We start from the raw sequence: 19645 nt of genomic DNA on the forward strand, positions 1-19645 counted from the left end.
CACGTCTGAAATCAGTCCAAATCAGATTCCCAAGAGATAAAAAATTTTTTTATTTCAATGCATAGCTATAGCATTCATATACCATGGCCTGGGGCTGGGGAGGAGGGCGGGGATACTAAATTTGCCTTGTCCCCAAGAGGGAGTTAAGTAGCTAAGTCACCCTTCACTCCCAGCACACACCCTCAGAAGCCCCAGATCCTGAGCTCCAGATATCAGGATTTAAGGGTAGGGCTTACCCTGCTCCAGAAAAGTTCATACAGCCTGCTTCCAGGAAGGCAAGCCTTCTGCTCCTTTGTCTCCTGCCCACCCGTAGGACACAAAGCCCTTCTGTCTGGCCAGGTATCTGCTGGTGAACCCCAGGAGAATGCATCCATCTCTTCATCTGTAGTAGCTATACTAGATCTCTGATCCCCCATTTTGGAGCATCCCTGAGGTCAGTCTCTGGAGGTACTGCTGACGCAGAGCCGGCAACTGGGGATAGAGCTCAAAGCCCTCCAGGAGGGCAGAATTAGGAAGCTTATAGTGGAGGAGGTGCCGCCGGAGACCCTACAAAAAGGGAGGAAACTTCATGAATTGGGTAGTGAGATCCTGTTGAGATCTCTGTCCCCGAAGACCCTCTATTCTCCCCCCATCTAGGATGTGCCCCACCTACCTCATCTGCCAGCAGCCAAGTTTTCTGCAGCATGCTCCTGCGGGCAGCCTTTACCTCGTCCTAGAGGCAGAACAGGGACAGGTGGCACTGGGCCAAGGGCTGGTACCCATCACTGGCTTGCCTGGCCCTCACCTCCTCCCCAGAAGCAGCTCATCGCAGGCTCCCTTCCTCCTTCTGGAGATGGGGATGTAACTTACTGAGCTCTTTGGGTCCTGGGAGAAGATGAAGCTGTTGACATGGGCCACAGCCACAACATAGAGCACGGGGCACCAGCGTGGACGGAGTGCACCAGTAACCAGGGCCCGGAAGTAGAGCTGAAGGAGGGCCAAGTTGTCTTCAGGAGGCCCTGTGTAGCACTCCAGGGACACAGGCAACTGTGACAGGGGAAATGAGACATGTTGGGTGAAGGTGGGAATGCGTATCACCCGAATGCAGGGTGGGTGGCTTATGGTCACATGAACCAAGTCATGAGGGCAGAGATCAGGTCCTAGACAGACACGTGTCCCTCTCTGCCACAAGGATCAAGGTGAAAGACTAAAGAGCTGGAAAGCAGGGGAAGCTGGGAAACAGAAGAAGCTGTGAATTTTTACTGCCTACCACTACTTGTTTAATCTATGTAAAATTAAAACTTTCAAAATGTCATCTTCAACTGCTCAATTATATTGTCAAATCTTTCAAAAGTTCATGTTCTTTGGACCACTAATTCTCTTTCTAAAAATTATTATTAATTCCATGCAGAAATGATTATGAGAGAAATAGAGATAAAGTTAATGTCCAATGGTGTTTATTACAGTGCTACTTAAAATAGCAAAAAATCAGAAACAACTTCCATGCCCACCAAGCGGTTCTGATAAAATAAATTGGGGGATACCTACACAATGGATTATTATGTAATAATAAAAAATGTTGATTTATTAGAATATTAATGATGTAGGGAATGCTTATTATGTAATGTTAAATGAAGAAAACATTATGCAGTGATCCCAATTTTATAAAAATATATATGCACATAAAAAAGACTAGAAAAAGACAAATCAAAATCAAAATGGTTACCACTGGGCAGTGGCATTACGGATAACTGGAATGTTCTTTTTAATTCTTAAAAATATTTTATATTTTTAGTTTTTTATATAAAATATACACTTATATTTTATATACAAATATCGTGTATTTATATATTAAAATATTTATATTTTAAGTTTACCAGAATAAGTTATAATGAAAATAAAAAAAATAAATCTTACAAAAAAATAGTAACTCTTTACAGCTTATAAGTTTAACTCCTTAGCCTGATATTTGAGGCCCTCTAAGGCTTTATTAGTCTTGTTTCCAACAAGTTCCCAAACTGAAATCTGTTCTAGACTCCTCCCTCCTCCCACCGTCATACTCCTTTCTGCCTCTGAGCTTTTGCTTATGCTGTTCCACTAGGTACATCCTGCCCTTCCTCCTCAACAATCCAAATTCTACGCAACCTGAAAAACCCAGATCAATCCCCACTTCTACAAAGCCTTCTCCTTATGGGAGGCCCACTTTGATCTTTTCCTTCTCTGAATCCTGACTAACACCTAGAATTTGAATGATTTAGAACTATGTTGGTTTTTTAGTACATCTCTTCTTATCTAGATTATAGCAGCTCAGGAGCAAGAGCCATGTTTGTTAATAATAACAAACATCCACTATATGCCAGATACCATGTTAAACCCTTTTCATGGGGGCCAGCCCCGTGACCTAGTGGTTAAGTTCCATGCACGCCACTTTGGCAGCCCAGGTTTGGGGGTTTGGATCCCGGGCGCGGACCTACACCACTTCCCTCCCCCATCTCTCCCCATGCTGTGGCAGCAACCCACATACAAAGTAGAGGAAGACTGGCACAGATGTTAGCTCAGGGCTAATCTTCCTCAGCACAAGAAAAAAAAAACCTTTTCATGGATTCTCTTAATCTCCTCAAAGCCCCTCAGAGGTAAGATAAGGAACTGAGGTCCACCAAAGCTCCCCACAGCTTGGGACTGCCCCCAAGGTCCAGTGTGGGTGCCCATGGTAGGCTCTGCTGGGCTGAGAAAGTACCTGGGTCAGAGGCAGGCCCAGAGCTCGCAAGGCTCCCACGTGCTCCCCAAAGAGGGTGAGACGCAAGGTTACGCTGAACCGACGCTGCAGGGGAAGGAGGACCAGAGCCCCGAAGAGGTGGTCCCCAAAAGAGACAGACTCAAAGTGCTCCAGGAAGTTGGCATAGAGGTCAGGGAAAGACGTCAGACCAGGAAGTGGGCAATCCAAGTTGAGGTTTGGCAAGACTTCAGGCTGGCAGAGCTGGGCCAGGAGGGCTGCCACCAGATGTTGTATTGGGGTCTCCCGGAACAGTTCACTGTCCACCAGGAACACACACATGAGCCGTGCCAGGCGGGCAGCAGGAGGTACAGCCCAGAGGGCCTGGGGGCGCCAGCTCTCTAGGACTAGCACCCACTGCAGGGCCCGCATGGCTGTGCCCACAGTGTCAGCAGGAGGGAGCCCCGAGGGAGTGTCTGAGGCCCGGTGGTAGAGGTGAATCAATGGCAGGAAAGGCCAGTCAGTGGGCAGCAGTGGCTCCTTAGGCACAGGGAGCAGCAGGGCTGGGATTCGCTGTAGCTCCCCTCGATGCACGGCCTGGGAGGCTAGCAGACTGGCTCGGGCCAGTGAGCAGTGGGTCAGGTAGCAGCTGCGAATGCTGGGGAGGTCCTGGCAGGCCTGAGCTAGTTGAGGCCCTCGTCTACACCCAGGGTCCCTGCCACTCCCTAAGGACAGCCGGTCAGAGAAGTCAGCTGCCTCAGGACCCCCTGAAGCTCTTTCCCTGTAAAAGAATCCAAAAGACAAAAATGAGGGCTGGAACCACAGCACCCAGAAGGCCATGCCAGCTCTCCAGGGCTTCCCAGCGGCTCCTAGGTCCAATCCTACTCCTCCCTGTTCCCCTAATAACCTGCCATGCAGTGTGTGTAGCACTTAAGAGGATGGACACTAGAGCCAGCTGCCTGGGTGCGAATTTATAGAACTTCTCTGTGCCTCAGTTTCTTCACAGTAAAATGGAGATGATAACGATAATACCTATTTCTTTTTTTTTTTTTTGTAATTTTTTTTTGTGAGATCAGCCCTGTGCTAACATCTGCCAATCCTCCTCTTTTTTTTGACGAGGAAGACTGGTCCTGGGCTAACATCCGTGCCCATCTTCCTCTACTTTATATGGGACGCTGCCACAGCATGGCTTGCCTTGCCAAGCAGTGCGTCGGTGCGCGCCCGGGATCCGAACTGGCGAACCTCGGGCTGCCGCAGCAGAGCCCGCGCACTTAACCGCTTGCGCCACAGGGCTGGCCCCAATAATACCTATTTCATGGTACAGGTAAAATACTTAAAATATAGACAAATACTTAAGAGACTACCAGACAAAGAGTAAGCACTGAGTAACTGTTAGCTATTACATGTGTGTAGCTAGTTTATATACCACTTTTAGCCATACAGTCACACTGAAGTCTCATGATATTCTCTAGTGTGGTTATCCTCATCCTCGCTTCACTGATGAGGAAATGCAAGGTCAGACAGGTTAAGTGTAATCCATGGAAGAAAGAGAATGAAACCCAGGTCTCCTAGTTGCAAATTCAAGGCTGCTCTGTCAACAATCACAGCAGCCTCTCAAAGGGCTGAGTTGATGCCACCAACCCTGGACTTACGGGAGGAACTCTGGCCGGAATATACAGCTCAGCAGTAGCTCATGGGCGAGGTGCTCGCTTCCGGGCAGCAGCCGGCTCAGCAGGGCCAAGGCCACACCATGATGGAGGACAGCATTTGTGGCCGGCTCTGGCTGGAGTGTTGCCTGTGGACAGAACAACCAGGAGGCAGCAGGGAGAGAGGGTGAGACGGGACAAAGCAAAAAGCAGTGAAGAAGAGGAGATAAGCAAAGGGATACATGCTGAAGGGCACAGAGCCTTGGCGTGTCTGGAGGAAAGCAGGAGCTGGCGGTCTGCCAGAAGCGGCACAGGTTCCAGAGAAGCAGGATGGAGCTAATGCAGGGCGGGGTGGGGAGGAACCGACACAGACAGACAGGGACACCCACCGCTCTCTGGGCCAGAGTGAGTGCTAGGTACTGCAGGTGGTACTCATGGCGCAGGGCCCACGCAGAGAAGGGTGTGAGGTGTGGAGCAGCCACAGGAGCCACACATTGGAGGAAGTAGTTCTGGAGTCCTGGGGCAGCCAATATGGCGGCCAGCTGAGGAAAAGCAAGCTTGTTCAGATCTAGAAGGTGACTTTGATTCTTTCTGGGGCTCCCCAGATAGCTCCCTCCTCCCTAGCCAAACTCAGAGAAATTGCTACTGGCAGAAAAGGCCTCCCTTCCCAAGGGGCACCCTCCCCCTTTCTTTCTGACTCCTGCTATCTTGGTCCCCTGTCTGGCCCCTAACCAGGCGCCCACAGCTCACCTGGCCACATAGCCCCTTGTGGATCTGGGCCAGGGTGTTGAAAAGAGAGAGGAGGGCAGTGAGGAACGGGAAGGGGGAGGCTGAGCCAGCTAGACTGAGAGGGGGGCGGCCTCCTGTACAGCCCAGTGACACGAGGCTGGAGAGAGTTTCAGGGGCTGGAGCACAGGACAGCGGGTTGCAGAGAGGGGAGCAGCGCCTGAGGGCAAAACAGAGAAGTTGACGGGGGCTCTGGCCTGATATGTGCCAGGCTGGAAAAGAGCTGCTTGGTCTGCGACCAAGGCCAGCAGGGGCTTGGCTGTGCAAACCAGTGCCCACATTCCTCAGAGCTCACCGTAACTGCTGCCTGCTAGGGATTCAGGTTTCCCTCAGGCTGAGGGGTTCCACTTGGGATGAATTAGGAAGCTAAACCCAGGAATTCCACAAGGAGAGAAACCGCCTCCTCACTCCCTTCCACAAAACCACACACACAGTACATACCCAAGGGAATCGCACAGGCTGCCCAGAGTGGGCTGGTTCAGCAAGGGCAGCAGCAGCTCCTCTGACAGGCCCTCCATGTCCTGAAGCCAGTCCCCTGGGCACAAGCTTGGCTGGAGGATCAAGGGGCTCACTGAGCTGATGGCCAAGGACACCTATTCTCCTAGACCCTGTGAACCCAGGCTAAGCCCATGATTCCAAGAGCCCCAAAGAGCCAGTGTTTGGAGGCTTCTGCCTTCTGACCCTTCTGGAGGGAGAGAAGACCCCGAGGCTGCTCCGGCACCCACTCTCTAGGGCTCCTAAGAGAGCATAAAGGCTCCAGGGAGACTGATCTGCTGTTTGGGGTCTCTGGTCCCCACCAACATGGCTCCTTGGAAGCTCCACTGGATATGGAGGTGGAAAGAGGAGGAAAGGTGGGAGGAAAAAGGTGGAGAATAGCAAAAGGTGGGAATGGGGAGGCAGGAGTGGAGAGGCAGAGACAGAGGGAGAAAGAGGGTGGAGGGGTAAGATGGAGGCAGGACACCCAGGGCATGGTGGAAGGCAGACAGGCAACACTCACTTGCTGGCTCCAGGCCTGGTAGTAGGCGTCCAGGAAGAGCAGGCAGGCAGTGGGCACTGGGCCCAGGGCACTCCACATCTCAGGTCTGGGCAGCAACTTCAAGGTCTGTCTTAGACATGGCTCCACGAGAGGCTGGAGCCCAGACACCTGTGTCCAAGTGATCAAGGAAGAGGTGGCCGACAGACTGGCCTCAGCAGAGTCACTACAGGAGTGCCAAAAGGGGCTGCAGTGAGGATCTGGCACCTTAACCCCCCTTTAAGCTCTAGCAACCCTCTCCCTGTGGAGGAGCACTCCCACCTGTCCCAGAGCTCCTGGTAGGACATCCCTGCTGGCAGCTCAGGGCTGTAACCTACCTGCTGCGTTCAGGGGCAGTACTGCTGGCTGCCAGGGTCAGCTGAGTGAGGAGAGAGAGCAACGAGGCTATCCGCTGCATGGATAGGGGCTGAGGGGAGTGGGGGCTGAGCTCCTTGGGTACAGCCTGCAGGGCCTGCATCAGCACTGGGTATAGCTCCCTGGGGGAGAACAATTACTGCCTTCAGTGTACGAAGGGAGATGGACATGTCAGACACAAGGCAAGGCCCCGCCCAGGGATCTGCAGCCGGTTAAGGAGGAGCAGGAGGAAGAGGCCCAGGGCTGGGTACTCTTGGAAGGCTTCAAGAGGGAAGGAAGGCTGGGGGCTGAAGGGAAGGAGGTAGCATTGCAAAGCTTCCCCCCAAGAGGGAATGTAAATCTGATTTCGCCAAGACACAAATGCTGTTGTGCACAGAATGTGGTTAACCCTGTTTTGTTCCACTTTCCCCAGCTAGTCCTGACCCCTAAGCCTTCTTCATTCCTCCCAGAATCCCCTCTTCTTCATTCTCAGCCTCCTTCCAAGACTGAAACCTGAGCAAGGCTGAGTCACCAGGTTAGGCAAGAATGCAGAACCACGGGGGTCTACAAGGGAACCTACCCCCAGCTCTCCTCACCGGTAAAGGTCACCACCCTGGCCATAGGAGGCGGCCACGGCCCACAGACGGAAGGACTCGGTGCTCAGAGTCTCGGCTTCCTCCAGGGGCAAGGCCAGTTCCTGCGGAGGCTCAGCTATAAAGCGGCGCAGGCGGCTCCGGAGATCAAAGCTGCTCAACTGGGGGTGGGCAGAGAGTCTGGGGATCAGAGTTAGCTGGGGGTCCCAAGTTTCAAGCTTGAGGTTCTCTCACTACGGAGATTGGCTCAACTCAGCCAATGTCCCAGCCCTGTTCCAGGTCCCTCTTAGTGCCACAGGGTCATAGCTCTGGGCAAGGGTGAAACTACCTCATCCCTCCCCCCGTCTCTCCTCCTTCCTTCCCTCCCTCCCTTTCTCCTTCCCTCCTTTTAGCAAGCACTTGCTGGGCACCTTTTCTAGGGCTACTTGGCTACAGGTGATGGGTGCCTATGTGTATGTAGCTCTTCTGGTCTGGGTCCAGGGAACAGAGAGCCCTCCCTTCATATGACAGCAGAGTAGGGCTACAGGATACACTAGGCTCCAGGTGACTAGGTTCCTGCCTGGTGATTTCTGTTGCATTTCTAAGCAATTGGAACAGATATGAAGAGGAAGATGGCATGAGCAGGCCACCCAGAGTCCAGGGGCCATGCTTAGCCCCCCAACCCAGCCCTGTCTCGAGTCTCCCATCCCTGCCCTGTGTCCTGCTCACCAGACGGGCAGCAATATTCCTACCAGCCGAGGCCAGGACACGAAGTAGTTTCATGGCAGTAGCACAGGGCACTTTGTGTAGACTGGGGGTAGGCCCCACCCCCATGGGGGACCAGCTGGTGGGCAGGAATTCTTGAACCACAGTCTCTATCAGCCGAGGGCACTCTAGGACCTGTGGGAATAGGAGGAAAGGGGAAGTAGGGAGGCTGTGGGTCAAGACCAGGCCCAGCTATGCTCTCTGCCCATTCCCTGCCTCCTTCTCTTTCTCACCCTTGTGGCTGACTCCAGGGAATGCCGGGCCAGGCGGATGAGCACAGCCAGGATGTCAAGGACCACAGAAGGTCCGGGGCAGGTCACCTCCAGCACGTAGCGCAGCCGAGGCAGCAGATTAGTGGCCAGAAGCCCCTGAGGATCAGAGGGGTAAACTCATTGCCAAATGCAGCTGGGCCCCAGGCCTTGATGACCCTCCTGCCCGACACGTGCTTGCCCTCAAGGTCATGGGACACGTGCAGCTGCCCCAGCACATTACCTTGATGACATCATGTCGGGCCAGGTCAGATGGAGGCCGGTTTCCTTCCTGAGGACTCTTCATTTTTGCTTTTTCTGTTGGGGGCTCTTCGTCCTCATCCTCGTCCTCCTTGTCCTCCTGGCTGGGCATCAGAGGGAACACCAAAGCTCCATGGTACCAGGAGAAGGTGCTGTCGAGGAGCTCCTGCCAGAGGAAAAACAGTGAGGGTGGGAAAAAGAAGAAGAGGTCAGGCCAAGAAATGGGTCCAGGAGGAGAGGGCAGAAGCTACCCACCAAGGACAGAGGCAAGGCTCCTGGGCTTTGGGGCCTTCAGGAGAAGAGGCTGATGCTGCCATCCCAATCTCTGCTCTGCCCGGCAAAGCCTTAGCAATGAGGGCAGGCCTGGCAGGAGGAGTAGGGACCCTGATGCCTCGAAACCCCGTTCCTATCCCTGCTGTACCTCATCTCCAGGAGCCACCAGCAGAGCCCGAAGAGCCTGGACAGCAGCTGCGATGACCCCATCCACTCTGTCATCCAGGGAGAAGCGCAGCAGGAAGAGGAAACCAGCATCCAAAAGGAGGTGCAAGACACTGCCCACTAGCTGGTCCCCAAACTCACCAGCCTGGGCCTTAGGGGCAGGAGGATAAAATCTTGTTGAAGATGCTGAAGTTATAGAGTCTTTGTCCTAACCCTTCACTTGCCGACCTCCGACCCTGGGTTTGTCCCGTTCCCAGTCTGACCCACAGACCACCAGTGTATGGGCTAGTGAGCTAGAGTGAAAAGGGCAGGAGGTGGGAAAGTGTAAGGTTGGGGGGTGAAGGGTGGGGGGACAGGACCAGGCCAGCAGTCCACTCACTCTGCCGATGACCTGGGCCAACACATGCAGTGCTAGTGCTCTCTGCTGGGACACCCGGCTGCGCGTCAGATGGAACAGCTCCTGAAGGGAGTACCCTGCTCTCTGGGGCAGGGACAAGAAGTCAGAAGGAGCCAAGACACAGGGCAGCCCCCTCCAACAAACACGCAGCAACCCTATATGCCAGGCACTGAGTTAGGTGTCAAGGGGAAGACAAAGAGAAGTAAGTGCTACTCTTGCTTCTGCTCTCCATGGATCCTCAAACTGGTACAGAAGATAGGACTTGCATACCAGTAACCACAGCATAAGGCAGGTCAGGAAGAAGGTAGTAATCAGTGTTTACCTTGCAACCAGAGAACAGGAGAGAGAGAGAAGGGAGACCTGCAAAAGTGATCTGGTCTCAGTGGGTGGATAGAGCTTCAACAGCCTGGCACGGAACAAACAGTAAAGGCATTCCCCAGAACGGGCTTCAGGAACTGAGCCCTGGAGGTCCTTGAGCACAGGGTGTATGTGGGAAGAAGGCAGGAGAAGGTCCAGCAGGAGTGAGGGAGGCAGAGCTGTAGAGTCAGCAGGGACAGACTGTGGAAGGACTGTCTTGCCAGGCTAAGGAGCCAAGATTGTATTCTGTGAGCAGAGGGAAGCCAGGAAACTTTCCAAGGTAAGGCATGGCCTGAGATTGACGAGAGGGAATCAGTATGGCAGCCCCATGAGGGACAGAATAGCATGGCAGAGAGAGTGGAAGACTGAGCAGACAAGAGGGAGCAAGGCTCTTATCTAGGAAACATCATGGGGAGGTAACAGACACAGAATTGGCAGGTTCCGGCAACTGACTGGAATGTGAGGGAACGAGGAAAAAGATTTCGAGCCTAAGAACCTGAATGGACAGCAAGGCCATGACTGGAACAGAGCACATAGGAGTCCAAGGCAACTGATCAGAGGTCCTTTTCCACATGGCTGAAAAGCAGGGAGAGCTGCCCAGTCCTCCCTGGGCTCCACGCCTCACCTCCGCCTCCTCTCCATGGTGGTGCAGGCCCAGATGGGTGGGAAGGTCCACGTCGGGGGCCAGTAGCTCTCCCTGAAGACTGAATCGGGCCTGCATCCTCTAACGGGGAGAGAAAAAGGATCACGGGCTGGGGCAGCAGCAACTTCCCCATACCACTCCTCACCTTTAATCCCAGGCCTCTCAGGACATAGCTCCTGACTCTACCCCCGAATGGAAATGGGGCTCCTCTGGCCTTGGGGGCAAGGCAGGGAGAGGAGGCTGAGTGTAAAGGACAGATGTTTCTCAAGCTCGGGGGAAGAGAAGGGCCTGATACAAGAGCTGGTACAAGAGCTGCAGCCCCACTTCCACCCCGCCCACCTCTTGTAGGCCAGCTGGCCCTCCTCACCTCCTGCGTCTGCTGCCGCCGGAGTGGGGGCAGGTCTTGGGTCCAATGGAGCTTCTCCAGCTCAACAGTGTCCATGTGCAGCCATTCTTTGTGGGGGGTCATGGGCAGTGCCAGAGCTGGGGGGATAGAAGCAGAGCAGTATTCCCTAAGGGTCTCAGCTCACTGATCCACTGGGGTCCCAGCCATCACCCAGCAGCTGCCACATCCACCTCTGCCCAAGGGTCTGGCAGCCTCTGCCCTCAGCTAGGGCTAATGGCATGGCCCAGGGGCTAGAACTCCTGGGAATAGGGCGAATGTCTCAGATATGACAGAACATACCCATTCCTGGGCTCTAGCCCCCTGCTGACCCCAATGATTTGTTGGGAGGGCAAAGAGGAAGAGGTGGAGGTTAAGGAAGAGAAGAGAGGAGGAAGGGAGGACCACATATACCAGGGAAAACATAGTTCTCAACTCTCTAGTACCAACCTTCTAAAGGAGCAAGAGTGGGGACAATAAGGAGGGGGCAGCTACACCGCTTCAGCACGGCAAGATAACAGATACACACCCACAGCATCCTCCTCCTTCCTCACCCCAACCCCCACCCAACCTGCTCAGTAGGCCCAGAGCTCATCCAGGGGCAGGAGGTTCCTGGCTCTCATAATCCAATTTCTTCTTTTGTTAATCACTAATAAAATAATCCAGTTCCTGGGAAATGAGTGCTCCCACTGGCCTCTCTGCTTCAGGTCTGGCATATCCATAAGACCTGCGTCAGACTCTTCCTCTCCCATCACCCTGGCCCTGCCACCTTCCTCACAACACTGAGAACAGAGGCAAAAAGAACTGTGGGACGGATGGAGCCAGAGCCGGGGCAGCTACTGCAAAGGCAGAGGGCAGATGGTCTGCTGGCGGAGGGGGCCATTCAGCTACCACACTCTGCTGCCTCTTACCAGGGAAGGGAGAGAAGGAACAGTCACAGGACTAGAAAACAGGAAGCATGTGCAGGAAGAATATATGCATTAGCAAGTGAAGACTGATTTCAAGCCAATAATGAGGATGAATGTTAGATGTCCAAGCAGAGAGAAGATTCTCTCTTTTTCCCTTCCGCCGGGCCTAGGAGAAGGGATACTTTCCTCTACTTTTATTCCCAAAAAGATGTTCACCCTCCTCCAAACCTGGGGCTCCTGGCTCCTGCTCATCTTCCTGCCTGGGCTCACTGGCATGATGAGCTGGCAGGATGGGCTCCTCTCCAGTGACCTCAACAGAGGGGCCTCCTGGCCTCTGTTCCTCTGCGGCCTTCTCTCCTTGCACGTGGGTGTGGCTGCAAGATCTCAAGAAGGCAACCAGGCTGGGATCTGGAGGAGAGATGGAGGGGAGAGTAGGTGGGGGCAGATCCACCCCAGCCTCCTACAGACCTGAGACGTGCTGAATGCTGCCTGCCTATGAGTGCCAGGACAAGCCACTTCCCAGCCCTGACCTGGGCCCCCTGGGCTCTCTTGGGGCCCCAGTGACCCATATCTGTCAGAGACCTGCCTGCCCACCTTTCACTCCACCCTTCACAGTCCCCTGACCCACCCAGGTCCCTCTGCCCATCCCTGTGTTTGGCTCCAGGTCAGAGGCCCAAATAAGTGCCTGGGGAATAAATGAATGAATGCTGACTAGGGCCAAAGAGTAAGCATTTAGGGGAATAATTTCTCTCACTTTCAGCTAATTTATTTATGCACAAATATTCACTAAAAACCTAATATATGCTATGTTCTATATAGGTGCTAGATATACAGTTTGGAACAAGACTGACTTGGTGCTACTGTTTGGGTGAACAGACACGAGGAGGGAGGTGTAGCATAGTATAGCGTCATATAACAGAGCACTCTGTGGCTGTGCTATAATACAGTGTATTATTACAGCTTACAGAGTAAGCTGTAATAATACAGTGTATATCACACTAGCGTAGTATGGTACACACAGTACAGGGGTTAAGAGCCGGGCCTGTGACACCAGATACACCTGGGTTTACACCTCATCTGTGTTCCTTACCAGCTCTGTGACCTTGGGGAGGATTTCTTAAGTAGTGAGCCTCAGTTTTTTTTTTCCACAAGTGAATGAGGTTAGTACCACCTATCTCACAGGAACGGTTTGAAGACAGCATGAAATAATGCATTAAAGTACTCAGCACAGTGCCTGGCACTCACAGTAAGCCTTCCTCCATAAATGGCAGTCCCTTCCTAGCCCAGTCTGGGCAGGAAAGCCAGGTGCCCTTACCAAGCTGAGCCAGCAACCGCTGCTGTTCCTGCAGGATCTCCTCAGGAGCCATGGCTTGCAGTCTCGCTACATTTTCTTCATGGATGATCTGGGCTTCCTGCTCAGCCTCCTGGCCCCTGAGCCCCTTCCCTGTGACCAGATGGGGTCCCTGGAAGCTGTAGCTGCCACAGGGAAGCTGGCTGCCCTGCTCCCTAGGTGTGAGTGCCTCACAGGTCACAGCACCTGGAAGAAGTGTATGATGAGTTTCATCGTCTCACCCTAACTGGGCCTTCTGGCCCTCTTCTCTAATCCCATTAGTCCTAGAGACAGATGAAGGCCCAGAGCTTTCCCAGGCACGGAGTGAAGACGCCTTTGGGTCTGGCATAGAACTCCAGACACCCTGGGGTTGGGTCGGGGTGGTGATCTCTCCACTCATTCTTCCCCTTGGACTTATATGAGAAGGTTTCCCTCAGAAACATCCTACTTTCTGACTCTTCTCTTGGATGTCTAGAAAGCCACCGGCCTGTATGGGCCTGTTCCCAGCTCCTCTGCTAGTAATTTGTATCATTAAAGGAGCCTTGGCCTACATCTTTATTTTACAGTCTCTGGCAGACACTTCTATCCTTTTCCTTTCTCCTAGGGTTGAGTAATAGCCTGACCTCTCCCTGCACCTAAGACCCAGATGTGGACCCAAGCTACCCACACTCAATACTCTAAGTGGGGATAGAGGCAGCTTTCTCTTTAGATGGCTCAAATGCACTTCATATTTGAGGCAGGGAAGACATATAGCCAAAGATGACTAAGATCGTGTCTTACAAAAAGGGCGAGCCCAAGCCTCCTCAGTCCCAGCTCACCCTCTGGTGGGTCCAGGGTAGACACAACTTCTCTAACTGGTGGGACTCCGGCTTCAGACACTCTCCTTGCTGCAATTTCTTGGGCAAAGATGCTTCTCTTACCAGATGTTGCTGTCTTCCCCTATGGGACAAAAAGAAAACCCAGGTGACTGACGCTCATTACCCCATTTTCTTCTCAACCTCTTTATACCAAAGTCCCTGGAACAAAAAGATACAAGAGACTTGCTCAATCTTCCAGGGTTGCAACCCTAGTCTCAGAAAAAGCAGGGCTCTATAGGAGCATAGGTCTTGGGTTGGACTTCTAGCTCTTCTATCCGTTACATGTGTGGTGTTGGACAAGTTATTTATCGTTGCAGGGGTCTCACTTACCTCATCTGAAAAATGGGAATAATGATACCTACCTTACATGGTTGTTACGAGGATTAAATGAAGTAATGTCTATAAAGTGCTTAGTATGGCGCTGCTTTAACAACAGAATTGCTTATAATTATTAAGATTATCAACCGGGGGAAGATGCACTATGAGGCTCACCTGACTGTCCCCTAAGCACCATCTAAGGTTACCCCTGCCTACCTGTCTCCCCTGTAAGCGATGGAATACAGGAGGGAAAGCAACACCACTGGGCATAGGCAGATTCACAGCCACTGAACTCGTATCTCGTTCCTGCAGCAAGAAAGCACAACGTAATGAAGACATAGAGATTTTCCCAGGCTGGACCCTATCCCACCAGCCCCAGTTCTGTATGACTAGAACCTTATCTAGGGAGTCATGAACCCACCTTGCTTCTTAGGGCACAGTGACTCTAAACCAGCCCCCAACCTGATAAAGTCTCACCTTTCCGAATCATCCTCTATTCATAAGGCTCACTACCCCCACCCAATATCCTTGCTGCCTGAAGACACCTCGTCCCACTTAGCCAGGGTGAGACGCACAATAATCTTAGTCAAGACAGCAGTGATGTGCTGATCATGCCTGTTCAGCCTCTCTTCAGGGTCCTCATGTTCAGGCAGGGGACAGCTGGGGCTGGGCCTGGCTCTCTTCAGAGGAGCAGGAACCAAGGCTGGGGGTAAATCTGGGAGATCTGAGAAAGACAAAAACCCAAATGTGAGGATATTCATACCTTCCCAGGAAGAGACTGAGGTCTAAGGGGAAGCCAAAGAAAGAAAGGCAGCTTCTATGGGGGCCTTGGCTCAAGCTGTGTCACCTTGGGTAAGACATTTAACCTCTTTGAGCCTCAGTTTCTTCAAATGTAAAAATGAGGCTGAAGCAACAGAAGCTATGCAATGTCTGAAATAATGATGGGGCAGAATCCAGCCACATATGAAGAGGAAGGGGACCCTAAGGCTGCACCCTCTCTCCTTCTCAGCCTCACAGCCACAGCCACTCACTGTCCAGCATCACCACATCCCGGTGATCCTGCATTGGAGGCTGGTCCGGTTTACTGTCACCATTTCTCCTACTTCCTTTCTTCACCAATTGTACCGCAGGGGCTGCACCAGCTGCAAGAAACTGACTCTGGAAGCGCAGCAGGTCCACCTCGGACTCCCCTGGCTTTGGTCTTGACAGCATCTTGACACTCCAGCTGCCTCCCCAGTGTAACTCTTTCCAGTACTGCTTCAGTGTGGGGATTCCCTCTCATTCACCCTTAAAAGCAATAAAAATGATGGGCCCTCTGCAATGGAACCCTGATTCTCTTTATTGTGCATCAGAGAAGACTCTCTTTTTCCTTCCGTTCATGTCAACTCATTCTTCCTCATTCATACCTTATTGTCATTTCCTCTTTATTTAGCCCTCCCTGATGTCATCAGCCTAGCAACAATATTTACTGCCAACTTAGATTGTTTACAATCTGTGGATGATAAAAACTCTCAGGAACAACTGTAGGGGAAATAAGGAAAATGCCATCAGGAGCCAGGCAGATAAATGTGTCATACCAAGGAGTGATGAATCTGTATCAAACTGGAGAGAACATGCCTAACCTAGAGATATTCAAATTATTAAAAACTTTGCCCTGTAAAAGATCAATATATAAAAGTCATTTGTATTGCTATATACTAGCAAAAAACAATGAGAAAATTAAATTAAGAAAACAATTCCACTTACAATAGCATCAAAAAGAATAAAATACTTCGGGAAAAATTTCCCCAAAGAATTACAAAACTTGTATACAGTCGGGCCCCACAACTGCCACTAGGGCTCTGCGGTCGCGGGCGCCCCTAGACCACCGCGTCAGCAGAGAGAAATCACCGAGACTCAGCCTTTGCTACCCGCGGATGGAAGGCCGTGCCCGGGATCTCCGCACCGAAGACGCCGCGGCCGCTCCTGTGCAGACCAAACACACTCGGGCAGGCTCCGACAAAGGAACTTAACACCCTGCACAGAGCCCTCCGCCGGGGTCCCCTGAAGTCCGTTCCTCCAGCCCAGTCACCTACTTGCTCTAAGACCTCCCGGGCGCCGCCATCTTGCCCCACAAAGGCCGCGCTTCCGCCGCCGCCGGACATGAGCTTCCGCCCCGCAGCCTGGCCCCGCCTCTCCCGGACCTGGCCCCGCCCACTCTGAGGTTTGCCGGCTTGGCATTCAGGACCTGTGAGCGCGAAGATACTCGGCTTGCGATGTCCTACCCCACCACGTAAGCTTTATGCCGACGCTCAGAACACTCATCGTTCGGATGTACAGCAGGCACAGGCCCTTCTACACATACAACCCCCGTGACAGAGGCGGAGGGTTCCTCAGACGTCCTCAGATAACCACATCGTACACCCCAGCACCTAAGCTCACGGACAGCACACAGAAACCTGCGCACACACCAGTGTGGCCTCCCCACTGAGTTTATGAGTGAACAAGAAGGTAACCATGAAAAAGGAAAGGTAAGTCCCAAGGAAAGAAACATTACAGGAATAGTAGTGTTGAGAAGAGAGAAGAAAACAGCCTCATTGCCCGTAAGGTGATCCCCTTCTTGAGCATCCTGCCTTTGTTCACGCCAGTGTCCCTTCTTGGAAATCCTACCTGTTTTCCCTCACCTCCACCCCCAAAGTCTTTCTCTTCCCTTAAGGCCTAGCTGGAGTCAGCTCTAAAATCTTTGGCAACCCGGCCTACTCACTGAACTTTCCTTGGAATCTTCTACCTGCATCACTGTGTGGCATGTTGAGAACGCACTGCCGACTATCAACTATAACTGGTTACTTTTCACAAGCATATGTCCTGTTCCCTTGACTAGACTGTCTTTTTTGCATCCATGATGCTCCGCACCCAGCATACTGCAGTGCATGTAGGACCTTAGTAAATTATTTCTTGATTGAAGGCCATCTTAGGGCAACCAACGTTAGTACAGTGGTTCTCAAACTTTAGCAGGCATCAAAATTACGTGGAGGGCTTGGTAAAACAGATTGCTGGGCCTCACCCTCAGAGTTTCTGGTTCAGTAGGTTTGGAATAGGACCCAATAATTTGCATTTCTAACAAGTTTCCAGGTATTCTATAGAATCCTTCTCTAGTTCTCTTGGTCTCAACTGCAGCAATAAATTTCAGCTACTAGGATTTAGACAACCTTGGGGTCTAAAGTACTGGACCTAATAAGAAATTATGGAGAGTGAGGAAGGGGAACTGGAGCCAAAAATACAAGAAGAATGATAATAGAAATCATTGTTTGCAACCACTAATAAAATAATCACTCCAGGCAATGATCATCAATGACTGATAAAACTATTAGGTAAAGGTTGATGAGGACTTTGTATGGATGGATCAGATTGCCAACTTATGAACCTACTGATGAATCTTAACATCACTAAAGTGCCCTTAACATCACTGGACATAATGTGCCACCTGACATGATACAGTTGAAAGTACAAAATACCTCCCAAGAAACCTTCCTGCCAAAAAATTGAACCTGAATCTAGTCAAGCATCTAGATCTAACTACCAATCTACATGAAATATGGATGGTAGAGCAACATGTTAAATGATAACACAAGGATACATTAACCAAATCCAGATTGTGGAAAATTCTTCAAATGACCCAGTTTCTGGTGTAAATTTCATGTTCAGGAGAGAAGGGAAACCTCTTATAGATTTAAAAATACGTGAGACCATCCGTTAAATATATGGTCCTTGTTTATATCCTGATTCAAACAAACAAACTGTAAAAAGACATTTTTTGAGACTGTTGGAGAAAACTAAACACAAACTAGGTTTTATAGGATATTAAGGATTATAAAAAAATTTATTTGGTATCGATGTGGTTTTCTTTGGAAAATAAACTTTGTTTTAGAATAGTTCCAGATTTACAGAAAATTTGCAAAGAAAGAGCATTTCCATTTACCCCAAACATAGTTTCCCCTGTTATTAACATCTAACATTAATATGGTACATTTGTTAGAATTAATGAACCAATATTGACACATGGTTACTAACTAAAGTCCATACTTTGTTCAGATTTCCTCAACTTTTCCCTAATGTCCTTTCTCTGTTCCAACAAGGACACCACATTACATTTAGTTGTCATGTCTCCTTAGGTTCCTCTTGGCTGTGACAGTTTTGTAGACTTTTTGTGTTTTTGATGACCTGGACAGTTTAGAGTAGTACTGATAGGATATTTTGTAGAATGTCCCTCTGTTGGGATCTGTCTGATGTTTTTCTCAGGATTAGACTGGGGTTATGGGTTTGAAGGAGAAAGACTACAGAGCTAAAATGCCGTTTTTGTCACATGGTGTCAAGGGTACCTAATTATCAACATGGCTTCTCACTGTTGGTGTTTACTTTAATCACCTGGCTGAGGTTGTGTTTGTCAGATCCTTCCACTGTAAAGTGACATTTTTCCCCCTGCTTTCCATCCTGTCCTCTTTGGAAGGAAGTCACTATGCACAGCCCACACTTGAGTGTGGAGTTGTGCTCCCCCTCCTTGAGCGTGGAGTATCTACATCAATTATTTGTAATTCTTCTGCATGGGAGATTTGTCTGTGCTCCTCGTTAATTTATTTATTCAAATATATACATACATATATATTTATAGTTGACCTTTCTTTTGATATACCCCATCATTGTGTTTGTGTGTGTTTGGGTTTTGTTGGTTTTTGTTTTTGAGCACTTCCTTACTTCCTGGCACTACAAGATGCTCCAAGCTCATCTTGTGTATTTCCTGCCCCAATCCTAGAATCAGCCATTTTTCGAAGGACCCTTGGTTCCTTTTATTGGAAAATGGTATTAGAAACCAAGATTTGGGTGCTAGGTGTGCTCAGTGCTATGGGGGTATCTTGCTTTTAGGCCCTTCTCAGCTGACAAAGGAAATATATGTGTGTATACTGTTATATATACATATATCTATAAATATTTCTGTATGTAACCATCTGAATATATACATGGATGAGTTTTTTTAAGTCTGTTACAGATACAGAGTGTAATATTTACAGCTGAAATTAATTATATGGCTAAGATTTGCTTTTAAAAACTCCAGCAAAACAACAACAACAAAATGGGACAATAGAACACAACTCGCGAAGATAATCATGGAAGCAGAGTGACTAGTACATTGGGGATTCATTATACTATTCTGTCTACTTGTGTGCGTGTTTAAAATACTCCATAATAAAAAGTTTTTTAAAAAATAGAGCCAGAAAAGTCTTACTTGCCAGGCTACAGTGAAAGAGGCTCAAAAAGAGAAATACCAACAGCCAGATACAGGGCATCCACATACACTCACACATGAAACTCTTCCTCTCAGAGCCATTCCTAGGTGAAATTTTGACGAGGACACATTTTGTCTTCCACATGTTTGGATCTATCTGCCCCAAACTTATTGCTCTTTTCCTACTTCCTCATTGTGCCTTTGGGGAAAATCTAATCATTTGAAGGTCCCTCTGCGACTATGAGTCAAAGTGTCTCTTAGTCTAGGTCTCTCCTAGGAATTTACCTTTCTGCTTCATCTTCAGCTGGGTAAGGAGTGGCATTGTTTCTGGCTTAGGAATTTCAGGCAAAGAGTGTTTGGCAGGCGCAGCAAGAGTCCCCAGTGCCTCTGGCATCATACCTATAGGTAATTTTCCTGCT

General features: G+C 50.4%; 1 protein-coding gene across 3 annotated transcripts; it reads right to left on the bottom strand.

Moving 5' to 3' along the window:
* Nucleotides 1-26: 26 nt before the first annotated feature.
* Nucleotides 27-16084, bottom strand: RPAP1 (RNA polymerase II associated protein 1). Of its 3 annotated transcripts, none has more exons than XM_087425455.1 (25): nucleotides 16042-16084; nucleotides 14998-15253; nucleotides 14542-14690; nucleotides 14183-14272; nucleotides 13610-13730; nucleotides 12777-12998; nucleotides 11690-11869; nucleotides 10539-10654; nucleotides 10154-10252; nucleotides 9154-9255; nucleotides 8758-8925; nucleotides 8320-8502; nucleotides 8061-8195; nucleotides 7792-7962; nucleotides 7087-7244; nucleotides 6475-6633; nucleotides 6122-6323; nucleotides 5566-5675; nucleotides 5089-5284; nucleotides 4728-4880; nucleotides 4345-4487; nucleotides 2717-3473; nucleotides 850-1026; nucleotides 653-712; nucleotides 27-546 (listed from the first exon to the last, which is right to left on the bottom strand). In XM_087425455.1, exons 2-25 carry the CDS (start codon nucleotides 15176-15178, stop codon nucleotides 397-399), a joined length of 4182 nt encoding a protein of 1393 aa, XP_087281581.1. In that variant the 5' UTR covers nucleotides 15179-15253; nucleotides 16042-16084; the 3' UTR covers nucleotides 27-396. The 3 variants fall into 3 exon arrangements, with proteins under 3 accessions (XP_087281581.1, XP_087281589.1, XP_014636069.1); XM_087425463.1 differs by lacking the exon at nucleotides 16042-16084 and adding an exon at nucleotides 15713-16032; XM_014780583.2 differs by lacking the exon at nucleotides 16042-16084 and having other exon boundaries at nucleotides 14998-16032.
* Between the last annotated feature and the right edge of the window lie 3561 nt (nucleotides 16085-19645).

This window comes from Ceratotherium simum, chromosome 3 (assembly GCF_057802395.1).
Source record: "Ceratotherium simum simum isolate JZ-2026a chromosome 3, ASM5780239v1, whole genome shotgun sequence".
NCBI classification, from domain to species: Eukaryota; Metazoa; Chordata; class Mammalia; order Perissodactyla; family Rhinocerotidae; genus Ceratotherium; species Ceratotherium simum.